Below are 22,946 nucleotides of genomic sequence, written 5' to 3'. Positions count from 1 at the left end.
TTCCTCAGTTAAAAAAAAAAAACAAAACAAACCAACAAACAAAACAACAGTGCCAAAACAGCTGCTTTGCTAGCCTGGCCTTTCCAGGCCCAACCATAAGAACTCTCAGCAAGCTGTGAAAAGCTCTAATCAGTTCGAGGCTGCAGTTCGTGGCCCCTAAAAAGCAGCTGGGCTCATGATGTATATCTCTCAGTCCTTACTTTCTGCTTCCTGCTCACTGACCTGTGTCCTCAAAGACTCTGAAACTTTTCTGGCAAGATCTGATATCAAAACCTGCTCATTAGGGGCGCGTGAGGAGGCCTGGTGGGTAAAGGCTTTTGTCATCATGCCAATGACCTCAGCTGGAATCTTATGATGGAGGGAGACAACTGACTCCTTAAAATTGTCCTCTGACCCCCACAATGTTCATGGAATCCACGGGCCCCTTGTATTTTAAAAAGTACTACCAAGCACCACACGTGGTACTGCCAATGTGATGGCAGGAATTTCAGTTCCATGGCTGAGGAGGCTCCACAAAGCAGGCTCCTGCCAGTCAGGATGAGGCCTGACTTCTGCCTGTGATGTGAGGTCTCTGACCCACCTCTCCAAAGAGTCCCTTTACCCTGGGCTCCAGAAATCCCCACTCCTTCCTTAGGCAACTGCATATGTTCGGTTTCTCACTGAAACACAGCTGTCGACCTGGGGTCAGTGCACATCTTGTCACGTGACCCCAGGGAAGAGTCTTTTGGGATTGCACTAGAGGGGCAGGGAGACAGGAGAGCTGTAAGGCAGTCTACCTATGTCCTCTTTAGATCAGGCCTGCCTAGCCTATAAGCAGCCAGTGAGTACAGCCGGACAAGTCCTTGTAGGATTGTGACATTCCTTACCAGGTGTGAATGAGTATGTGTGTGTGTGTGTGTGTGTGTGTGTGTGTGTATACATTGTGCCCTTGCATGTACACTGTGATAGTTTGCATACACTTGGCCCAGGGAGTGGCACTATTAGAAGGTGTGGTCTTATTGGAGTAGGTGTGGCCTTGTTGGAGTAGGTGTGTCACTGTGGGTGTGGGCTTTAAGACCCTCATCCTAGCTGCCTGGGAGCTAGTCTTCTAGCAGCCTTCAGATGAAGATGTAGAACTCTCAGCTTCTCCTGCACCATGCCTGCCTAGATGCTGCCATGCTCCCATCTTGATGATAGTAGACTGAACCTCTGAACCTGGAAGCCAGCCCCAATTATCTGTTGTCCTTTATAAGAGTTGCCTTGGTCATGGTGTCTTTTCACAGCAGTAAAACCCTAACTAAGACACACATGTACTGATGAGTGGGGCTAATGAGAAGGTTACTTTATCAAGAGTTTCCTAACAAAAACATGACTCTGGCCATCATATATCTTTCTCTTGCAGGCTGTGCACAACACTGACTGCAGAGACCAAAGCTAGCTGGATGGCTTTTTCACCCCTACCTCGTGAATAAAATTATCAGATCAAAGAATGGCTACAGCCAGTCCTGGTGACAGGAAAGAAAGGGCTGACAGCAGGCAACAGTCTGGACAGGAAGTTAGGGGAGGGGTAAGGAACACCAGGCACGCACAAATCCATGGTCTGTATTTGTACAGCGTAAATCAACTGCGGAACCACCTGCCAAGTGAGGGAGTGCTTGGGAGGCCCCAGCCCTTTCTTCAGCGGATTCTCTTTGAGGGACAGGTCTGATGAGGGGCTTGTCCTTTCGAAGACCTTTAAACAGAGAATTCCCAACCCTACTCTAGAAGGCTCCAAGCTCTGGCGTGTGAGGCTCCTGGGATCTGATGGTGAGGTTGTGGTCGTGGCTACACTCTACTTACCACAGGAGATGGTTCTGGAATCATGCCAGCAGGGATGTGGCTCATTTAGTGTTTGGCTTGGTGGCACAGCCACCTACAAGATCCTGAAAGCCTCAGAGTTGCAGTGTTGATGAGCCTTAGAATGATGCTCCGTGAGTGAGCTTTCCCTGTTCTTCAGAGCCAGGGCGAGGAACCTAATCCACAGGGATGCTGGATTTCTGACCACCAAAAGCTGGAGGCAAGGTGTATGAGAGGCTCTGAGATCCTACCTTTCATTCACAGCACAGGAAACCAAGGACATAGTGCTAAATTAATACATGAAACCCAACCTGGCCTTGAGTGTCCTCCCTCTCAGGAGCTAGCTCACTTCTTTTTAATTAGATAAATAAAAGCACAGTTTACTTTTGATTAGTCTCAACCATCATCTGATTGTGACCTCTGCAACTGATTTCTATGGTTCTACTTACTCTCCTGGTCTTCAGGAGTCTCTCTATTTTCCTCCCTGTTTTCCAAGCCTTCTGGAAGCCCACTCCTGGCTGAAGCAATGACCTTTCTTCCAAGAGGGTCTATGTGAGTGGGTGTGCATCCCAGAGTGTGTCTCACCCTTCCTTCCAGAATCTGTTTCTCCCAACTCTTTCTTCTTTATGACTTTGTCCCTGTGTGTGCATGTGTGTGTGTATGTGTGTGTGCGTATGTGTGTGTATGTGTGTGTGAGTATGTATGTGTGTGTATGTATGTGTATGTGTGTGAGTGTGTAAGTATGTGTATGTGTGTGCGCGTATGTGTGTGTGAATGTGTGTGTGTATGTGTGTGTGCGTATATGTGTATATGTATATATGTGAGTATGTATGTATGTGTGTACATGTGTGTATGTATGTGTGTGAGTGTGTATGTGTGTGTATGTGTGTGTGCATGTGTGTGTGCATATGTATGTGTATGTGTGTGAGTGTGCAAGTGTGTGTATGTGTGTGTGCGTATGTGTGTGTGCATATGTATGTGTATGTGTGTGAGTGTGTAAGTGTGTGTATGTGTGTGTGCGTATGTGTGTGTGAATGTGTAAGTGTGTGTGTATGTGTGTGTACGTATGTGTGTGTATGTATATATGTGAGTGTGTATGTATGTGTGTGTACATGTGTGTATGTATGTGTGAGTGAGTGTGTGTATGTGTATGTATGTGTGTGTATGTGTGTGAGTGTGTGTATGTGTGTGTGAGTGTGTGTGTATGTGTGTGTATGTATGTGTGTGAGTGTGTGTGAGTGTATGTGTATATGTGTGTGTATGTGTGTATGTGTGTGTATGTGTGTGTATGTGTATGTGTATGTATGTGTGTATATGTGTGTGAGTGTGTGTGAATGTGTGTGTGTATGTATGTGTGTGTGAGTGTGTGTGAGTGTGTGTGTATGTGTGTATATGTATGTTTGTGTGTGTGTATGTGTGTATGTGTGTGTGTGTGTGTGTGTGTGTGTGTGTGTGTGTGTGTGTGTGTCACTGTGTCTGCATAGGCCTGAGGTGAACGTCAAGAACTTGCCTCAGTCGTCTTCAATCTCATTATTTGAGGTAGAGTCTCTCAGTCAGACCCAGAGCTCATAGATGTCACACAGGCAGCTGGCTGGGGGATATCCCCATCTCTGCCTTCTGAGACTGAGGCTAGAACTGCCCACAGGCCACCATGCTGGACGGGCATCTGTGTGGATTCTAACCATCTAAACTTGGGTCCTATTGTTTGGGTACCAAATGTGTTGACTGCTGAGCCATTTCCCCAGCCCTCACGCAGTCTTTGTAAGTTGCTTTTACATCCCTTACTCAGGTGAATTGAATTTAATGTCCTCACTCCCGAGTCCTATTAGGCTTAGCCAACCAGCAAGAAACTCTGGACTTAGTATGCAAAAAAAAAAAAAAAAAAAAAAAAAAAAAAAAGAGGTGCCGCTGCCTGCTGCTTTTGCCACAGACTGCTGAGTATCCATCTACCAAGTCCTAAACCTTGTGAGAGTCCACAGTGCCAGGCAGTGGGCTGTGAATGATTAAGAAACAAGCACTTTGTCTTGAAGAGCTCACTGTGGGTGATGCAGGAACAGACACATACACAACAAAGGCCTGAAGTGTTCCTGCAGGCATGTATGAATTAGTAGCACAGAGGGGAACAGACTACCCTTTAAGAAATGAGTCTCACAGCCAGACAGCCGGTTCATGTAACACTGGGGTAAAACGTGCATTTATGATGGCGGACTGAAGGCGCCACGGATGCTCAGTTCTCAACTCACGGGCGAACATGTCAGAAGCCATGCCTCCAGCCCTTCTCATTGTGGGTCCTCCTTTCCTGAGTTCAACAGGTCCACAAAGGCTCCCAGACCCAGAGGCAAAGCCCTCCCCAGGAGCCAACCTCAGCAGGTGGATGACTAGCTGCTGTAAGTGACCAAGCAGCCGAGCAAGTAAAGCTGTGGCACACCTGAGCACCAACGTCCTGCCTTGCGGTCTAAGGAGCCGCTGCCTTACTAAGTGCATAACTAGTCTACCCAAGAGACAAGAGTGTCCCATGGGCAAATACTGAATTTAACACTTTCTTTCTCTTTAAACAGATTTTTGAAAACGCTCAAGTGTGAGGAGAGAGGAGTACAGATGATGTGAACTATCTGTTCTTAGCTGTGACTACGGACAGGGATAAACTGTCATTTACTACCTCTTCATAGCCAGAGACCATATGCTCTTATTTAAATCAAATGTAAGGCAGCTGCCAAAAGCAAGAGGCAGCCTGCTGGATCTCTCTTGATAACTGAAGCTACTCATCCAACCTTCAGTCTCTTTCTCTTGAAGCCAAATGGCAGACAGGCTGCTGAGGGGATTAGGAATGGGATAAAGGACACATTTCTTCTCTCAAATAACAGAGTGTCGAGGAGAAGCACAAATGAGCTCAAGGGACTCCAGACGAGAGGCTTCTGCTAAGTGAGGCACAGTAGCCACTTGTGGCCATTTTCCATTGTGCCGTCCCGAAGGACTCTGGCTTGCTATCCCCTTCGCACAGACCCCTTGCACTAAACTGTGGCCCACATGTTAAACCACTTGACACACCCTTAGTTTCTCCTCTGTGTTCTTTTCCTTCTGATTTCTTTTGTTTTAAATTGAATATTTTCTCTCGATCTATTTTAAGCTCTGAGTCTCACCATGCCTTTGTCTAGTCTACTGACGAATATTTATCATGGAATTGCATGAGTCTCTCTCTTGGGCTTTCCATCTGTGCGCTGAAATTCTCCATCACACACGTCATCATGTTTTCACTGAGTTCTTTCACATGTCAATCATCTTGGTCTTCTCTGGGTCTGCTTCTGTCAACTGCTTTGTCTCTTGACCATAGTTTGTGTTTTGTCTTAAGTGGATGTTACACTGATGATTATTAATTGACTGCGGGTACCATGCATAAGGGCAGCTATCATTTATGGCTGGAAATAGCTTTGGTCCATCTGTGGCATGGTTAGTGGAAGTTAAGAGCTGTGGTGGTTTGAATACGTATGGCAGCCATAGACTCGTGTTTGAATGCTTGGCCCACGGGGAGTGGCTCTATTAGGAGCTATGCCTTTGTTGGAGTAGGCATGGCCCTGTTAGAGGAAGTGTGTCACTATGGGGTGGGCTTTGAGGTCTCTATGCTCAAGCTATGCCCAGTGTGAGACACTTTCCTTCTTCTGCCTGCAGAACAAGATGTAGAACTCTTAGCTCCTTCTTCAGCACCATGTCTGTTTGGATGCTGCCATACCTCCTGCCATGATGTTAATGGATTGAATCTCTGAACCTGTAAGGCAGCCCCAATTAAATGCTTTCCTTTGTAAGAGTTGCCTTGGTCATGGTGTCTCTTCACAGCAATGGAACCCTGACTAAGACAGGAGCTTCCCTGGATTTGAGTCTTTTATGGTTGGCCTGTCAGCTTCCACACTCCTCTCAAAGGATGCTGCAGTCATCATGAGTTTGATGTAGGGGTCAGAGTCCAAGAAGGGGTTCAGTGTTCCTAATCTCCCAGCTTCTGAGTCTGTCAGGTACCTATGTCTCAGGTGGACTCATTTCTCTGCCTTGCCTCTCTCCTAGTGGCATTGTGTTCTTCCTGGTGACATAGACTGGTAGTGGTAGGCAAGTTCCAGCTTCAGTCTCTGTGTATCTGCACCTCGGGGGTAGGGTACTTTGTGCTTCATTCCCCGTCCTTCACTTTGCCTTGTCTGGACTAGGCCTGGATGGGTATTCCTTGCATGTCCTCATATCCTCTAGCAGAACCAGAGATCTGCTTGTTACTGGGGTAGGAAATCTGGGCCTCCCCAGGGTCACAGAATATCCAGAAGTGCTGACGAAAACCAAGCGGACACAAGTGAGCCCCTGTCCCTCAGCAGAAGCAGTCTGTTTCTACTCCTCCTGGGAAGGACAGCAGCCATTGGCATCCAACTCCAATCTGGAGTGTGGGAGCAGGTCTGTTTGGTATCAAGAGAGGAGTCTGGGGACCCTGCAAGGCCCTTCCTCTGCCACCTTCCACCAATCACACCTTGAACACCCAAGGCCTAGGGGGCTTCTCTGTGGTATCCAGTATTTCCCATGAGCACTTAGTCAAGGCATGGGGTTAAAGATTTGCCGTAGATCCCTTGACCTCTAAGAGTTGTCAGGGTTTTGCCTTGCAGACGTCACTGCCTCAGCATGTACTCTACATGGAGCTGGTTGGCATGGGCCTCTCTCGGTGGCTTTGCCTCTCTGGAATCCGGGTTATAGTTGCTGTTACTCCCTTGGCTCTCAGCTGAGTCTGAGAAGGTTTATAATCTTGTGGATTATCTGTTCTGTTTTCACACAGTTAAGGCAACAGCGACACCCCCTGAAGCTTCCAGACCCACACACTTCCTGTTTGGAGTCCTCAAGACCCCCGGACTTCATACAGTTTCATGCCACAACGGCCTTCAAGAAGAGATGGTCTCTTTGAAGGGCAAAATATCTCCACACTGTCATTCACGGCAGCTTTCTTCTTGCGCCTCTGCCCCCTTTAGGTAAAAGTGTTCGCTTTGGATCACTCTTCTGAGAAACAGTGTCTGGTGGAGGAGGCGAGTCCAGTGCAGCTGCTCCTAACCGCTCTTAAGATATTCTCAAGTCACATTCCGCCTGCATGACTTAACTTGGGAGTATTTTCTTGTACCAACTGTGAGAGATTCCATTGGCAGAAACACGAATCCAGACATTTGTTCTCTGTAAACTGTTCCTCTGTTTAGCTGCTCTGATTGCCCCAATTACACTAATTGAGTTCCAAATGTACAAATACAGTTGACATGTCACCGGAAACTTAGCCCTGATCCAGTCAGGAGCAGAAGGGAAGCGCCAGACTGGATGTACCTGGTGTCCTGAGGTTCCACAGCTCATGGGAAGTGTCAGGGACACCTCAGAGACTGTTACTGATGGTTCCAGGACACAAGGCCCTCATGCCTCCTGTTCACTCAGTTCACCCTGTTGAGGAGCACAGACCCTCAGATGGAGTCCTCTGACTAACGGCTCACAGCTCCCACCTCAACGTTTGTCTTCATGTGGTCACCATCGCTGTGAGGGAACACCGTGGCCAAAAGCAACTTGGGGAGGAAAGGATTTATTAGCCTTATGCTTGCACATCACTGTTCATCATTGAAGGAGGTCAGGGCGAGAACTCAATGGAGCATCCCCCTTCAAAATGACCCTACTTGTTCTAAGAAGACACGAAACTATCCAAGACACAAAACAACAACCAAGAAGAACCAGGTAGCAATTTTACTCCTGGTGTGGTTGGAATGTCTCGATGGAGCTTATCCAGCTCTGTGTCTGTTTAGAGACCTACTCTCTTGCACAGGTCTTGGTTGAGAATGAGGGACAACAGGCACAGCAGTGGGAGTGGGTATCTAATTTCCACTGTTCGGAGTAGAAGCCAATGACCGACTGGGAAGTGACCAACACAACAGCCACAGGTGGTAATCCACGGAGCCTGCACTAGCACGAGAAACTCAGGATGAACCTGGGATGACCAAGGCAGGAAGTGAGGACGCCTGAATGGATGACAAAGACACTACAAAGAAGTCAAATGACTAAAGAGATGCCCCTCGACACACCCTGGATTTTTAACATCAGACGTCCATCACTGAGGTTCAAACCACTGAATGGAATAGGGTTAAAACGAGAGGCAGGCAGAGCCTGGGGAGCTGAGCCTGTTACCTTAGGCCAAGGAAGACCCTTGGAACAAGAAGGGTGGGTGAGAAGGTGGAGTGGGGGCTCAGAAAGAGGAAGGAGAAAGGAGAACCTGACAGAAGGGAAGAGAGGGTACAGATAGGGAAGCTGAGCTCTGGGTAGAATGTTGGCTTGGGCACATATGGGAGCCAGGTGAGTGGTCTCTTACTTGTGCCTTGTGCCAACTGGAATGTCTAGAAACGACAGAATATCATGGATGGGTAGGAAGATCTACAGATATGAAGACAGGGAAAAGCCGTCACAAAGCAAGCAGTGGGGAGGCAGCGGCTCTTTGTACTGTTCTTACAGTACAGTTTCTGTAGATATAAAACAATTACAGTTTGAAAGAAGGCAGGAGGGAGGGATGGAGGCAAAGATTTAGAAAGGCCATGGGAGAAGGAGGCAGCTCAAAGTTCTAGTTAATAGGCTGCGGCTGAGCTAGGTTTTCTGCAGCCTGGAGCAGGGTCCCAATGCTCTCCGGTAAGTATAGAATCTGCCCTGCATGTCATCACATCATGCCAAGGGAACAGCTTCAACTTCACACGGATGCCTGCAGATAAGGACCTGACACCTGCCATCTTTTCTACTCTGGAGGGTTTATGCCTCTGCAGAGACCACTTGATGGGGAAAGTCTGTTAAAAATATTCCATCTTGCAATTTAATGACTTGGGAGGCAGATGGAGCTGAACAACCATCAGGGTTGGGAGGGGGGTCACCCTTCCCTCCTCTGTAAGCCTGCATTCCTCTAGAGACAGAGACAATTGAGGAGTGCAGGCATCCAGGAGGACTGTACCAACTTAGAGAGGGAGGCAGAGGGACAGGAGCGAGCTGGCTCTAAGCATTTTTCCTTCTTTGCTTCATTACAACCTGAATTCAGTTTTCTTCCCAGGTAGCTCCGAGGGATCACAGTTTAGTTATACTCAGGAGGAGGGGAGGCACTGCCATCTGCTTCCTTATCTTAATGCTAAAAGGGACCGCAGCCATTTCTGAGCTCTGCCTGCAGGCCAATCGACCTCAGATCACCTTCTCTCTCTGCTGTGTGGTTGCTCAAAGCTTGCAGTGGCCCCCATGCTCCAAAATCTCACAGCTCAGCAACAAACCCACTGCTGAGGTTTCAGGGCCCTCGGGAGTGGAGGGGGAGGGTGTTGGAGTTCAAGTTAATGAGAGGAAGGGCTCTAAAATTGAGCTCAGCAGCTAAGAATATCTCCCATGTACTAGAAAGATTCTATGTCCGAGATCTTGAGTTTTCTTTTTTTTTTTTTTTTTTTTTTTTTAAAAAAAAAGACCAAGAGAACCAGACTTCGTGAGGAAGAGCATTAGGATTAGAGGGAAAAGTCTGGGAGGAGTGGGGCCTGTGGCCAGTCTTACCGTTCATCTCTCTGTCCCAATAGTACACATCTTGAAAATGATGACCTGCCTGCCATCCTGGTATATGAACTGAGCAATCAGCATCTGCAGGAAACACTTCGGTTTTGCTGGCACAGGGGAAAGCGTGACAGTATGTCTACCAAACTACCAATACTGGTGTGCACAGAGGGGGAGGGGAGACTTCCAGATGTCATACATCTCTGTACAGTTTTGTTTTGATTGGCAAGCAAAGCATGCATAGGTCTTGCTGCTAAATTTTAAAAGCCAAAACTAAAATTGAAGACATGCTCATTATATGCAGTCTATAACCATACCACCTGAACATGCCCTAGCCAAGCCCTGCTCAGTACATGGAAGGAGAGATGTGCCTGTAAACAATGAAAAAACTATCAAGTTCATCACCGAATATTAAGAACTCCAGGGTAAGTCATACCCGTAGTCTACCTCAGTGAGGGCAGTTCTCCATTCAGCTCTCCTCCACCAACCAGAGGGTCAGTCTGCTCAAGGCTGGAGTTGAGAGATGGCCATTATTCTTAGCAAGCCGACTTGTCTCTCAATCACGTCCAAACCCTACTTTTAAAAGGCGAACAGCTCACTGAAGCATGTTCCCAGGGAACTTAGAAATACTCTCCGTGGTGGATTGAGTGAGAATGGCCCCTATAAGCTCATACATTTGAATGGTTGGTCCCCTGTTAGTGGAGCTGTTGGGAGGTGTGGCTTATTGGAGAAAGTGCGTCATTGGGGGTGGGGTTTAAGGTTTCAAACACCCATGCCAGGCCTGTGCCACTCTCTGTCTGAACTTGCAGATCAGATGTAAGCTCTCAGCTATTACTCCAGTGCCACGCCTGCCTGCCACTACATTCCCCACCACGATGGGCAAGGACTAGCCCTCTGAAGCTGTTAGCAAGTCCCCAGTTAAATGCCCCCCTTTTGTAAGTGCCTTGGTCATGGTGTTCCATCACAGCAATAGAACGGTAACGAAGAATCTCTTTAAATGCTCCATCACTTACAACTGTACATACTGTTCTCGAGCCTTTGGGCCCCCCTAAGCCTGGCTTTTCTGAGGCCCTGTTCTCATTCATAATCAGGTCCTAGCTTGGCTGGGCAAATGGAACATTTTCTAAGAAATGGATGAAAGTCCATGCAACCTGACACATATGCAGCTTCTCTCTCCCTCCCTCCTTTCCTCCCCCCCCTCTCTCTCTCTCTCTGAAGTTTCTCATGAGTAAGAGGATCATGTCTGGTATTCATATTGTGAAGCCAACAGCCATTAAATCGCAATGTGGAACCGGTGGATCTGCTTTCCTTTCTGACCTTGGTGATGAAGATGTCTCTTACATTCTAGGAGACTAGAACTTTTGCTGTACCTCACCACCAGAGTCGCTAGTACACCTTGAAGTCACTTAAGACTGGTCTCCAACTATGTGCTCAGACTTGTCTTGGATTTCTCATGTGATCAGCTTTTATAAGATAGACAACGAATAGCAGTGATCATGAGTTCTGTGTTCTTCCATGCTCCTGACGCAGAACAATGCAGGCTCCAAAAGCAGCAAACACAGAAATTGAGAGCAGCTTCCTAAAATCTACCAGAAAGGTTGAAAACAGGGCTGGAGAGATGGCTCAGTGGTTAAGAGCACTGACTGCTCTGCCAGAGATCCTGAGTTCAAATCCCAGCAAGCATATGGTAGCTCACAATCATCCATAATGAGATCTGATGCCCTCTTCTGGTGTGTCTAAAGACAGCTACAGTGTACTTATATATAATATGTAAACAAATCTTTAAAAAATAAAAAAAGGTTGAAAGCAGCAGTATTGATGAACTGATGTTTATTGTCTCAGTCATTTGTGATCAGCTGGAGCCAGCTGGAGCCAGTGACTTAATCCCTTGTAAAAGTCTGTTATAGATTTCTGGAATGCATTCCCTTCTTTCCCCTTGTGATGCACTCTGCTGTTTAATAAAAACAGAACAGATGCACACAACTTCTTCCACTAGACAGTCTCAGAGACCCACACAGAAAGGCACAGACACAGACCCAGACGCAAGGACAAACAGATCCACAAGACAGCCTTCAGGCAGGTGCATATTCAGCCATCACCCAGACAGACAGAGGGAGGACAACACAGGAAGCATGAAGTAGAGAATTCAAATCTCGACTTGCCCTTGGCCAATGGACTCCAAGGGGAAGTGCTCTCATGTCTTTCCTTAATGAGACACTGATGTTGTGGGTGGCTCTGTGCTATTCCCTGATGTATATAATCTGAGCACCCACTGATGACCCTGTGTTCTTTCTTCTCATGGTCACTGGTGTGTGCTGGTATGTGCTAGTGTGTGCTGGTGTGTGCTGGTGTGTGCTGGTGTGTGCTGGTGTGTGCTGGTATGTGTTAGTGTGTGCTGGTGTGTGCTGGTGTGTGCTGGTATGTGCTGGTATGTGCTGGTGTGTACTGGTGTGTGCTGGTGTGTGCTGGTATGTGCTAGTGTGTGCTGGTGTGTACTGGTGTGTGCTGCTGTGTGCTGGTATGTGCTAGTGTGTGCTGGTGTGTAATGGTGTGTGCTGGTGTGTGCTGGTGTGTGCTGGTATGTGTTAGTGTGTGCTGGTGTGTGCTGGTGTGTGCTGGTATGTGCTGGTATGTGCTGGTGTGTACTGGTGTGTGCTGGTGTGTGCTAGTGTGTGCTAGTGTGTGCTGGTGTGTGCTGGTGTGTGCTAGTGTGTGCTAGTGTGTGCTGGTGTGTACTGGTGTGTGCTAGTGTGTGCTGGTGTGTTCTGGCGTGTGCTGGTGTGTGCTGGTGCATGCTAGTCGCTAATGCACATACTCCACACACCTGATGGCGCTAGCCTGCCCTTTCCTAGCCTCTGGAATGTGGGAGATGGCTTGATTGTCAACACAAAGACACATTCATGAACTGGAACTAGACAATTATCATTCTCTTTTCCTTCATGAGAAAGAGGGGGAAGAGGGAGGGAAGGAGGAAAGAAAGAAGGAAGAAAGGAAAGAAGGAAGGAAGAAAGGGAGGAGGGACTTTTCTGGCTCCTATACCCTCCCAGACTCAGGCAGGCTTTCTGCCTCGGTTCTTTGAGGGCAGGTCATGGTTCTCCCCATGTCTAGTACAGTAGTGCATGACCGTCATAAGCACTCAGCACGCTTGCCACAGTGGCCACCCCAGGGTTCCTTTGCTGCTTCGGTTCCAGCACATGGCCCCAGTAGTCCTATGTTAACCTGACGTCTGCAGCGATGAGCAAGGGTTGTCCCGGCGGCTCGCTGGCAGTGGGAGAAGCCCATCCGCTCATCCTACACAGTCTATTTTTAATCACCGTAGTCTCCACGCTATGACATTTGATTCTACAGAACGATTTCTAGATGGCACCGAGAGCTGGATATATGAAGTTGGGCCTGGCAGGAGTATGCTTACCCCCGGGGAACACTCCCAAGCCACACGGTCCCTGCTGTTCCCAGACAAAGCAACGCTTCCTAACCTGGGGTTCCTCATACTTTTCCTAGTCCCAGAAACCGCCAGGTTTTCTCCCTTCCTTTGTCCTGGCCTCTCAAAAGTTACCTTTGCCTGCCAGGTACCAATCATCCCATAAGGATGTTGACTAGCACTCTTTCTTGCTTGTTGTGCCTTCCCTTTGTTAGCACATCGTACTCAACCTGGGTCCCCTGCTGGGCACGGAAAGTAGCTAGAGTGGGACCCGGAACACAGTAGCTGCTTAATAAACATGCAGACGATGATGCTACAGTGTGGTGATACACTGAGTGTCTCATATCCCTTTTCATGGTGCTAGAATGAGATACTTGTGGGGACCTGTCTCAGGTCACCTCCCCTTTCCATCTGAGTTCCAGCTCAAAAGCCCCTGTTACTGTCTATCCCAACTATCATCTGTCCTTACACTATCCAATTGGTGACTTTACTACGCACGCGCTGTGTGCTTCCAGAATACACTGATAGTGCCGCTGCCCTCCTACACTAGAGTCCCAGGATCATTCCAGAAGTCCTTCCACCCATTCCAGTTCTCAATTCAGGCTTAGTGGTTCTCTTTCTTCTCCTCAGCCCTGACTTTTATCCAGGCTACCAACAATATTCTGCTGGACTGCCGCAGTGGTTACATGACCAGCCCTCCCATTGCCCACTGTTTTGAGTACAGTAGCTAGTGTAAGCCCTTACATCACACCTCCGATGACTGTACTCATGCTATGCTAGAACCCCAGGCTCATCTTCCTTTGCTCTCAGTAGAAAGGCCAAAATCCTTAAAGTGGCTGCACCTGCGAGCAGGAGGGCTGGTCAGCCAGGATGCATTAACGCAGTTGTGTAGGTTGTTCACTCCTGAGGTGCCTTCTCTATTCTCAAATCCATCCCCTCAGCCACGGACCTCAGAGTTAGTCTGGGACAGTGGGTAGGTGCACAGACATAATGCATACATGTGCATACCCTAGTCAGGCCCTGGGGTGTGCTGTCCAGCTGTGTAATGTCAAGCTCTTGTCACTGATGAGAAGCGCCTCTATCCAGTTTTACCTCAGCTGGGTCCTTGCCTATCTACACTCACCCATGCTGGCTGTCCGTTCATTAGTCTCAGCTCAGCTCTCAGTTCCTCTCTCTCTTGCTTAAGGTAAGAGACCTTAAGGTGTCTCTGACCTCTGACCTCTAGCTCTAGATCAGGCTCTGTCTTAGTTAGGGTTGTACTGCTGTAACAGACACCATGACCAAGGCAACTCTTATAAAGGACAACGTTTAATTGGGGCTGGCTTACAGGTTCAAAAGTTCAGTCCACTATCATTATGACAGGAAGCATGGCAGCGTCTAGGCAGGCATGGTGCAGGAGGAGCTGAGAGTGCTGCATCTCGATCTGACTGCATCCAGGAGCAGACTGTATCTTCTGCACTGGGTGGAGCCTCAAAGCCCACCCCCACAGTGACACGCTTCCTCCAGCAAGGCCACACTTCCTAAGAGTGCCACTCCCTGGGCCAAGCATATTCAACCCACCTCAGGCTTCTATGTACTATATTCTACTCAGAATATCCTAGCCCAGTGGTTCTCAACCTTCCCGGTGCTGTGAGCCATTGTTAGAGTTCCTCGAGCTATGGTGACCCCCAACCATAACATTATTTTCATTGCTACTTCATAACTGTAACTTTGCTACTGTTGTGACTCATGATGCAAATATCTGTGTTTTCTGATGCTCTTAGGTGACCCCTGGAAAAAGGGTCCTTTGACATGCAAACAGGTTTGCGACCCACAGGTTGAGAACCTCTGTCCTACACCTTTCCCTCATGGCCTTGGCTATACATGATTATTTGGTTATCAGCTTTTCCTGCCCACAGGGGTAAAGGACCAAGATTAGTCTATCTGTCTCCCTACACCCAGGAAGACACAGGATGTGGGGGTGGAGCTAAAGATCCATTGTCGCTGGAATAAGTGACAGGTCAGGTAGTATGGAGACACTGGCGTTGTGTGGATACATGTGCACCCCTGTTTGAGTGTCTTCGGTAAGCAGAAGAATGGTGAAAGGATCTTCTAATCTGTCCTGGGCATGCATGTCTCCTAGATAAGCTCATTCCCTTTACGTACGAGTGTTGAGGTTTGGTCTTTTGCTGAGTACTGTAAGGCTAAGTGCAGGCCCTCAAGACCTGGTTGCCCCAGAGACAAGAGAATCTGCATGTAGACCCAAGTGAACTATGTGACCTTGGCCCCAAGTTATTTCTGATTGGTAAATAAAGATGCTGACAAGCCAATACCTGAGCAGAAGAGACATAGGTGGGTTTGGGGTTCCTGGGCTTGGGGTTGGGGAGGGTTGGAGGAGGACCATGAGGAGGAGAAGAAGAGAGAAGAGGAAGAGAAAGTCGCCATGAGTCCTGAAAACATGGCCCTGAGGGCTGGCCAATTGGAGTTAAGAGCAGCCCAGACGAAACACATAAGAAACAACTCAGGGTTATCGATAGGAAAGTAGATTCTAATAGCAGAGAGGGTAGTTGTCTGCCCAGCTCTTGTGCAGCTTAAGGCTTATTGTAAATAATAGAAGTTGTGCGTCTTCTATCTTATCTGGGAATTGAATGATCAAAGGCAGAGTACAACACACAAACCCTAGAGTAATTACCCTCTCTTGGCAAACACCTGTGACTCCTGCCTCCCGAGTACTTTTTTGAAAGGGTGTGTCCACATAAGGTGAAGCCTGGGTGCTGGGTGTCTTACCACCATCTCTAACCCCTGACCAGAAGACAAAAGCTTGTGTTTAACTGCAAGCAGTAAGCATGTGTCACAGACAGTGAGCTTCACACAGCAGTGGGTTATCTCAGTCCAGCAGTGGGCTATCTCAGTCCAGCAGTGGGCTATCTCAGTCCCTGGCACCTTTCATTTCCTTGGTGTGGCAGGTAGTGTCTGCTTTGAAATGAATGGGCTGGTGGCAGCCAGGTCTGCAGTCTGAAACCTAAGGCAGGACCCCCGATGTGGTCAAGCGCCTAGCTGTTGAAGGCAGATGGTTGTCTCCTGAACCCCAAGGATTGCTGATGTGTAAGGGGATTTATACCTTAGCTCCAGCATTGGTTTAGGGCTCCTCCTAAGCTCATTTCCAAAGGTCGCTTCTAAGGCAACAGAGGGGTACATAGCAACTTCCAAGGGAGAGGCTGCAGTGGCCCGGCCTGAGCTGGGTCCCACCATAGGAGCAAGGTAGCATTTCTATCTCTGGGACACACGGTAAAACCTCAGCAGAGGCCCCTGGGGCACTGGGAAGAGTGTAGCAGCGCAAGTTCCAAAGCTCTGAAGTCACCCAGAGGATGCGCTGTCTCCACCCACTGACCTGGTTACAGGTGTTAATGTCCACTCCATTGCGCAGGTGATCCAGGGCCTTGTCCAGGTTTCCCGAGCGTGCCGCCCGCAGAAAGCTGGTGGCAGCATCGGCCTGTGGGGGGAAACAACAGACTGTGAGTGTCCTCGGCAGCAAGGATCTTATCATCCTTGTGTGTGCACACAACATCCCCAGAGTGGTCTCAGCACCTCAAGTTCTGGAAGTGCAGCCACCTTCTAGCTTGAGTTTCCTTCCCTTTGGGGGACTTTACACGTGATTATCCTTGCAAGGACTGAGGACCTTTGAGAGGGGTCCCAAACTGGTTCCAATGTCGAACACTCAATACGGCAGGTTTTGGCTGCCTCTAAGCCACAGAGCCCTCCCTCCATGTCCCCTCTTACATGCCCTCTCCGCCACCATCCCCACTGTTAGGTATTGGACCTAGGGTCTCACACAAGCGAAGCAAGCACTGTGCTAATTAATTGAGCTATAGCCCCAGCACCCAACCCTTACTTTTTTCTTTTTTAATTTTAAGACAGAGTCTCACTAAGTTTCCCAGTGCGGCCTCAAACTCTCTGTAGCCCAGGTATACCTTGAACCTCTGATCTTCCTGTCTCAGTCCCCCCAAGTCACTGGGACTGCAGGCCTGTACCTCCAGGCCTGGCCTGTTGGTGTTCTTGCTGGGGGTTAGGATATCATATGGGCTCCAGTGTCAAAGACTCAGCTGTATAGGCACACAAGCCAGTGTAAACTTTACACTTTTAGAAATAAGCAGGTGTGGATATTATTCTTCAGCTACAACCCTAAGTGGCAGGTCCCACTGTGGTCTTCATTTTACATAGTCACCGAAGAGTAGAGAGCTGTGTACGGTCACGCTTCAGGTAAGATGTACAGCTGGACTCCATAGTAGGTAACATGGCTCTGAAATCTTAGGTTCTTTTTTATTTATTTTTATTTTGGTAATAAGGAATCATTTTTAATTAATGATTTATTACTTCCAGATTAGGTTCTTTTTTTAAAAAAAGATTTATTTATCTATATTTTTTTGAGTATTTTGTTTAGGTGTATGTAAATGGAATTGGAGTCATGGACAGTTGTAAGCTGCTATGTAGGTGCTGCAAACCAAACCTGGGTTCTCTGGAAGAGCAACTGGTGCTCTTAACCCCCAAAAGATCTCTCCAGTCCCAAATCCCAGGCTCTTAACCTCCCAGCTTTCCTGCAGGTGCCCTTACCAAGCAGGTGCCCACCATAGTCCTTTTCCCTTCCTTGCCTGCCATTTGGTCACCTGCCACAGGTACCACAAACACTGCTTGTACAACTGCTGTCCAAAGCACTGGTTTGCACTAAAGGTGAATGTCATCCTGAGGGTCAGGACAACAAGGGGCAGTGTTCACGCAGACAGGATGGTGGGCACAGAGGACTGGAGGGTGGAGAAGGCTCCTCATGGGTCCTGACTGAAAGCTGGGATAGGGAGAAGCCTCTCTTGTACCCTCCTGATGCTTCTTAGGATTAGCAGGCGATGCACACAGAGCATGCGGGAGTGTGCTTAACATGGGAGGGTGGCCATGCAGTAGTGGCCTGTGCAGGGGAGTGGGGGCTCCAAAAGAGCCAAGGCCCTTATCCCCACAGTCCGTGCTATCTCCTCCTTAGCGAAGAGTCTGTGCAGAAGTCAAAAGCTTGTTGTTGTTCCCGAGATGAGATCAGCCTAGATTCCTTAGGCCAGCCCTCTATCCAGAACTCAGTGTCCTTAGGAAAGATGGGAGAGGAGGCACATCCAGAGGGGGGGACTGAACCACGAGCCAGGTGGCCTTGAAGAGGACAGAACACAGAAAAGCTTCCCTTGTAGACGGAGCGTGGCCCCGTTTCTGCTTCGTTTATATGATTGGTTATCCTGGTAAGGAACAAACTCCTGTTGTTTTGAGTCGTCTAGCTTGTGTGCGTTGGTATCATGGCCACTGAAAACTAATACAGGCTAGTGGTCAGGTTCCCGAAACAACCGCCGATCTCAGTTGCTGTTAAACAACAGTCCAACGCTAACCTTTGCCTCCACCCCCAACAAAGGGCCTCTGCACCACCATCCATAGCAAGCACACACTGCAGTGGGGACAGCCATAAGTACTGAAACCTTTCCCCAAAGCCCGACTTCCTCAGGTCCACGTATATTCCTATTATGTAAACTTGAGTCCAAGCCCAAGGCAGGCTCCTTTTCCTGCCCTGTCTCTCCTTTCTTGCGCCCTGTGGCGTTTCTGCACTGTGCCTATAGGCCTGCCCCTGGCTACTTTCTGGACTCCAGGGCTCTGTCTCCCTCTGGTCTGTGCATCTATCTCGTCTGCCTTCAAGGTCCCGCTGGGCACCTCTGCTATAGGACACTATAATAGAACATTAAGAATTTAGCATCTTTGCATCTAGAAATGGCAGGGAAGGAACTTGACTTTAGATTAAAAGATGTTTTAAATATATATATCCTTTTCTAGTTCTAGTTGTTTGCTTCTGGGAGCAGGTGCTAAACCCTTTGAGCCCTTCAAAGTATTGTCTGACTGCAAGACCAGCTTCAGCAGAGCATTGGGGATGCAGGAGACATGAAAAGAGGAGGACCCGCCCACAGGCTCCCCCGTGCTCAGCAGTCTCAGACTCACAGCTTCTCCCTTGGATGACAGCTACAGGCTGCTGACTCAGAAGGACTTTCTGAATCCAGCTAGAGGGAAAACACATTATTCATTTCCTAAGCAGAAGAGTGTTAAAGACGCACTCTCTCCACCAATGAGCTGGGGTTTTGTTTTTGTTGTTGTTGCTGTTTTGTTTTGTTGGGGTTTTTTTTTACAGCACAATAATAGGATTCAGGATAAAAACTTGAAAGTGTGGGGATAAAAATAGAAGCAATCTCAGATACACATTGCCTGTTCAAAGCCCCAGTGATAGGAAAGAATACGACAGACAAGCAGGTGAGCTGGAGCCACTCCACAGTAGAGTGGTTAGAGGGTTTTTGCAGCTTCTAGAGTAAAACCGGGACAATTCCAACAGCAGGCGCTGGGCCAAGTGCGCTGCCAACTGCACGGGGGCTGGGGACGGAAACTGAGGCCTTGCACACACGAGGCAAGTGTGCTACCATTAACCACAGTCTGAGAGGTGGGTAATCGTCACCCCTGTTTTAGAACTGGTTACCCCGAGGATTGAGGTGAGTGACTCCCCCACTTCTACAGCTCTGCATCAGCCGAGGAAGGTGAGTGTGACTAAAGCCTGGGGTGCCAAGAGGCATTCTCAGTGGTATTTTATTTTTTATTTATTTTTACCTGACTGTCCATTCAGGCAATTTTTCCAGGTATAAGGCAGATAAGGGTGCGGTTTAATTTAGGTTAGGTCCCACAGGTTCCCATCTCTGTCTCTGAGCACCGTGTCAAGGCCAATATAGGAATCATCTCATTCCAGGCCTTTTTCCTCTCTTTTCTTTTTCTTTTTTTTTCAATAGATGATGAAACTATGAACATAGAGAGAATGGCTAACGCCACCTGGGTCATCAGAAGCAAGGTTCCAGGAAAGGCTGTGTCCCCTTGCCTTTTGCCTTTAGAAAGGATAGAACAATCAAAACACACCAGCATTCCCGGGGTGACATGCACGTAACAATGTCACTCCACTGGCTACTATGTGCCACGCCCTCTAATTCTACACTGGATTTCTTGAGGTTCTATTTTAAGTCAGGTATCATGTTGGGGGTGGGAGGAGTAAAAGAGGAGAGGGAGAGAGAAAGAGAAAAACCTGGAACACAGTGGCAGAGTTCTAAAGTGGTCATTGACGTAACAGGGGCGTGGCTTCACTCCACCATCATTCATGAGAGCCTCCTAGAGCGTGGGCGGATGATACTCAGGCTACAGAGGGACGGCTCTAGTTGGCATACAAGACTCATCCACACTATCTTGTTCTTACAACCCCCCACTGCCCATCTGTTGAGTTCAGCTACTCCAATTTAACTCCCTGTGCCTGGCGTGCACAGCACAGTCTAAACGGTTTAACAGGGAGAAGGAGTCAGGGAACCCGATGCCTTCCATTAGAAATACTGACCCGAATAAAATACTAACCAGGAACGCAAAAGTAGCCACATACTAAGCATGTCCCTGGGCTCTGATTAACTAGAACAAAGTCACTGGCCTTCTTGAAGTTCATCTAGCCCCTGCCAGTAGTCTCAGAGGCTGCTATGTGATAGGAGGCTGGGCTGGGGTCCCCAGAGATGGCCTGCTCTCCATCACTCAATCCACAGATCTTTACTTCCTCAGGTAGTTATGAAAGGAGCACACTTCCCGGGTGCCCATTTCAGGCTACAGTGCCTTTGTCCTTTCCGTCCTCCCTTCCTTCCTCCCCAGACTCCGTGAGCATGTGTGTGAGCGTGTGTGTGAGCGTGTGTGTGTGTGTGTGTGTGTGTGTGTGTGTGTTGGAATGGAGCATGTATTTTCTTATGTGTTTGGCCCATATCCTTCCATTTAATCCATGTGCTATCTCTGAACTTCCTTTCAACACAAATACAGAGCTCGAGTTACCTTTTCAGCACTCAACATCAATCGATTAATTTGCTCCTCCCAAGAATTCCTTGAGCAGGCTTTTATTCTCTCTTTTTACCAGATGAGGTGGCTAGCTCATAAAGTTGACTGACTCTGTGTCCACACAGCTAGCAGAGATTGGCCAGCGTTTGAATCTAGTGTATTTCCAGGGTATCTCTCTAACCACCTGCTATCATTTGCAAATGTTCCTAGGGTCCCTCTCAAGCTCAGCTGTAGCTAGAGGACACTTTATTCGCCGTCAGAGGCTGTGTGTCCACTGGAAAGAAGGAAGAGGAAGAAAGGGAATGGAATTGTTGCTGGGACTCAAGTTAGTGGGAGTTATAAGACAGGGTAAACCCTGGTTACCTGGAATACTCAGACTATCAAATCTGTACTTCTTGAGTGGATTGGTTCTAATATAATAGCCGTGGCCTGGAAGGGGGACGCTGAGAACATAATAATAAATGTCCGTGTCCATGTACCTCTGAGAGTGGTTCCAAACTCACTGTACGCTAGACAATGTTTCATTTCACACTAGTAGGAGTAGGCCTTCCTGGTCATACCCCCTCTGGGGGCTGAGCCTGCCTGACTTAGGCAGAGCCTAACTTCCCCAGTCAAGGTCTTGAGGATCCTGTTTCCCTCTGCGAAGATAGATGGAAATGAATCTGGGCAGAATGCAGTTTCTTTGGCAGAGCCATCGTGGGAACTCCAGGAAAGACAATCTCATAGATGGGTGGGGGTCAGGTGGGGGGAGTGGCTCACCCAGCAGCTCTGTGGTAGAGTGCTCCTCTAGCGTGTGTGAGGTCCTGGGATCCACTCACGTACATAGCCTAAGTGCAAAATAAGCCTAACACCCGGGTCTGGTCCTCCAGACCCATAGTCAGAGCTCACATTAAAGAAGAGCGGTCCAGCTTTGGTGTAGCCCTGGCTTTTATTCTTTGTATTATGCAGAAACAGAAGTGAGGCCAGGGCCACCATCGTGCTTATGAATTCTTTCCAGAAAACTAGAATGTCAAAAAGCTTTGCTGTGTCTCCAGAACCCTAAACAGACCACAATTGGATACAATGAAATAAAAATCAGAGGTACCGCTGAAGAAATCGCTCTGTGAGCGGGAGCCCTGGGTTCCCCTTTCATCCCTGCATAGACCGATCTTGCCTTGGAGACTCTGTGGTACAGGTGTGTGCAAAGCTGTTGGGCCCCCACGCAGAAGACCTGCCCGTCCATCCCCAGTTCCTGCTTTTCTGCTTGATGTCCTGTGCCTGAAGTTGCCAGACGCGAGTTTTCCCATTGTGAAAACAAGAATAATGCAAAGCTGGGCTCTGGCTTACACAGATCTGCCTTCCTGTGCCCCATTCATTTCTGCTCCCTGAGGGACTTCGGGGACTTGGGGGTTTCTAAGGACTTGGAGTCAGGCTTGCTCCGGACAGGGTGCATAGTGCCTGTGCAGCTGAAGCCACAGGACCCTGACTCTATGCCCCAGTGAGGGGCAGCGCGCCCCAGTGCAGCTGCCCCCTGGCTCCAGCCAGCTTCAGGTCAGCTTCAGACGCCCGCGGGCGTCTCCCGGGCCCAGCCGTGGCTGGCCGCAGCCTCCAGGCCTGAGGAATTTTCCTCTGGATTCCGCGGAGCCGCGGCGTGAGGCAGCAGAAGGGCAGACCCGGCGCGTCCCCGATCACGACCCGCCACCCCGCGACCCGGAAAGTTGGCACGCGCCGCCCCCGCCCCCTGTCCCCGCCTCCCGCCCGGCACTCACCGCGGGGTCTGACCCCGACCTGCGCGGCCGCTCTGCCATCGCCCGGCGCCCGCTGACACCGGAGCTCCCTCGGCGTTATCTGCTGGGCGGCGCGGGGCGCGCGGGCAACTTCCGAGGCATCTGGCTAAAAATACAGCCGCCCCCCGCCCCCCTCCGCGCACGCCTGCTCGGGCGCCCCGACCCTGCGCGCCGCTAACGCCACCGGGTCATTTGCACTCCATTATCGCGCCAGGCGGGAAAGAGCCACGATCCCCCTGGGGGCAAGCCCCGCCGCTGAGCTCCGCAGGCCACCGAGCTGCAGGTGCGCCGCTGAAGCCCCGTACAAGTGGCCAAGGCGACCGAAAAGCTCCAAGCTGCACAGCGCTCTCACCCTGTCTCGGCCGCCAGGGAGCCCGCAGCAGGCCAGCGTGAGCTCAGCAAAGTCTGTTTGTGCCCCGTGGATAATTTGTAGATTTCCAGCTCTTCCATCATATCCCGAGACTCCAGATTGTTTAGCTTATTCCAGAGGCGGTGCCAGAGCCCCA

The 22,946-nt window shown here is 49.1% G+C and overlaps 1 protein-coding gene across 16 annotated transcripts in view; it reads right to left on the bottom strand.

Annotated features, from left to right (window-relative positions):
• Positions 1–22,946, bottom strand: part of Ank1 (ankyrin 1) — a 180,533-nt gene that overhangs the window by 70,606 nt on the left and 86,981 nt on the right. For 13 of the 16 annotated variants that reach the window (XM_031339269.1, XM_031339282.1, XM_031339272.1 and 10 more), the window contains exon 2: positions 16,155–16,256. In XM_031339269.1, the coding sequence (XP_031195129.1) occupies positions 16,155–16,256 (102 nt within the window). Of the gene's footprint in view, positions 1–16,154; positions 16,257–22,422; positions 22,805–22,946 lie in introns of those variants that run through there. The other 3 variants (XM_031339276.1, XM_031339279.1, XM_031339274.1) reach the window with 2 other exon arrangements.

Source organism: Mastomys coucha, unplaced genomic scaffold, assembly GCF_008632895.1.
Source record: "Mastomys coucha isolate ucsf_1 unplaced genomic scaffold, UCSF_Mcou_1 pScaffold22, whole genome shotgun sequence".
NCBI classification, from domain to species: Eukaryota; Metazoa; Chordata; class Mammalia; order Rodentia; family Muridae; genus Mastomys; species Mastomys coucha.
This window is presented reverse-complemented; position numbering and strand designations above follow the sequence as displayed.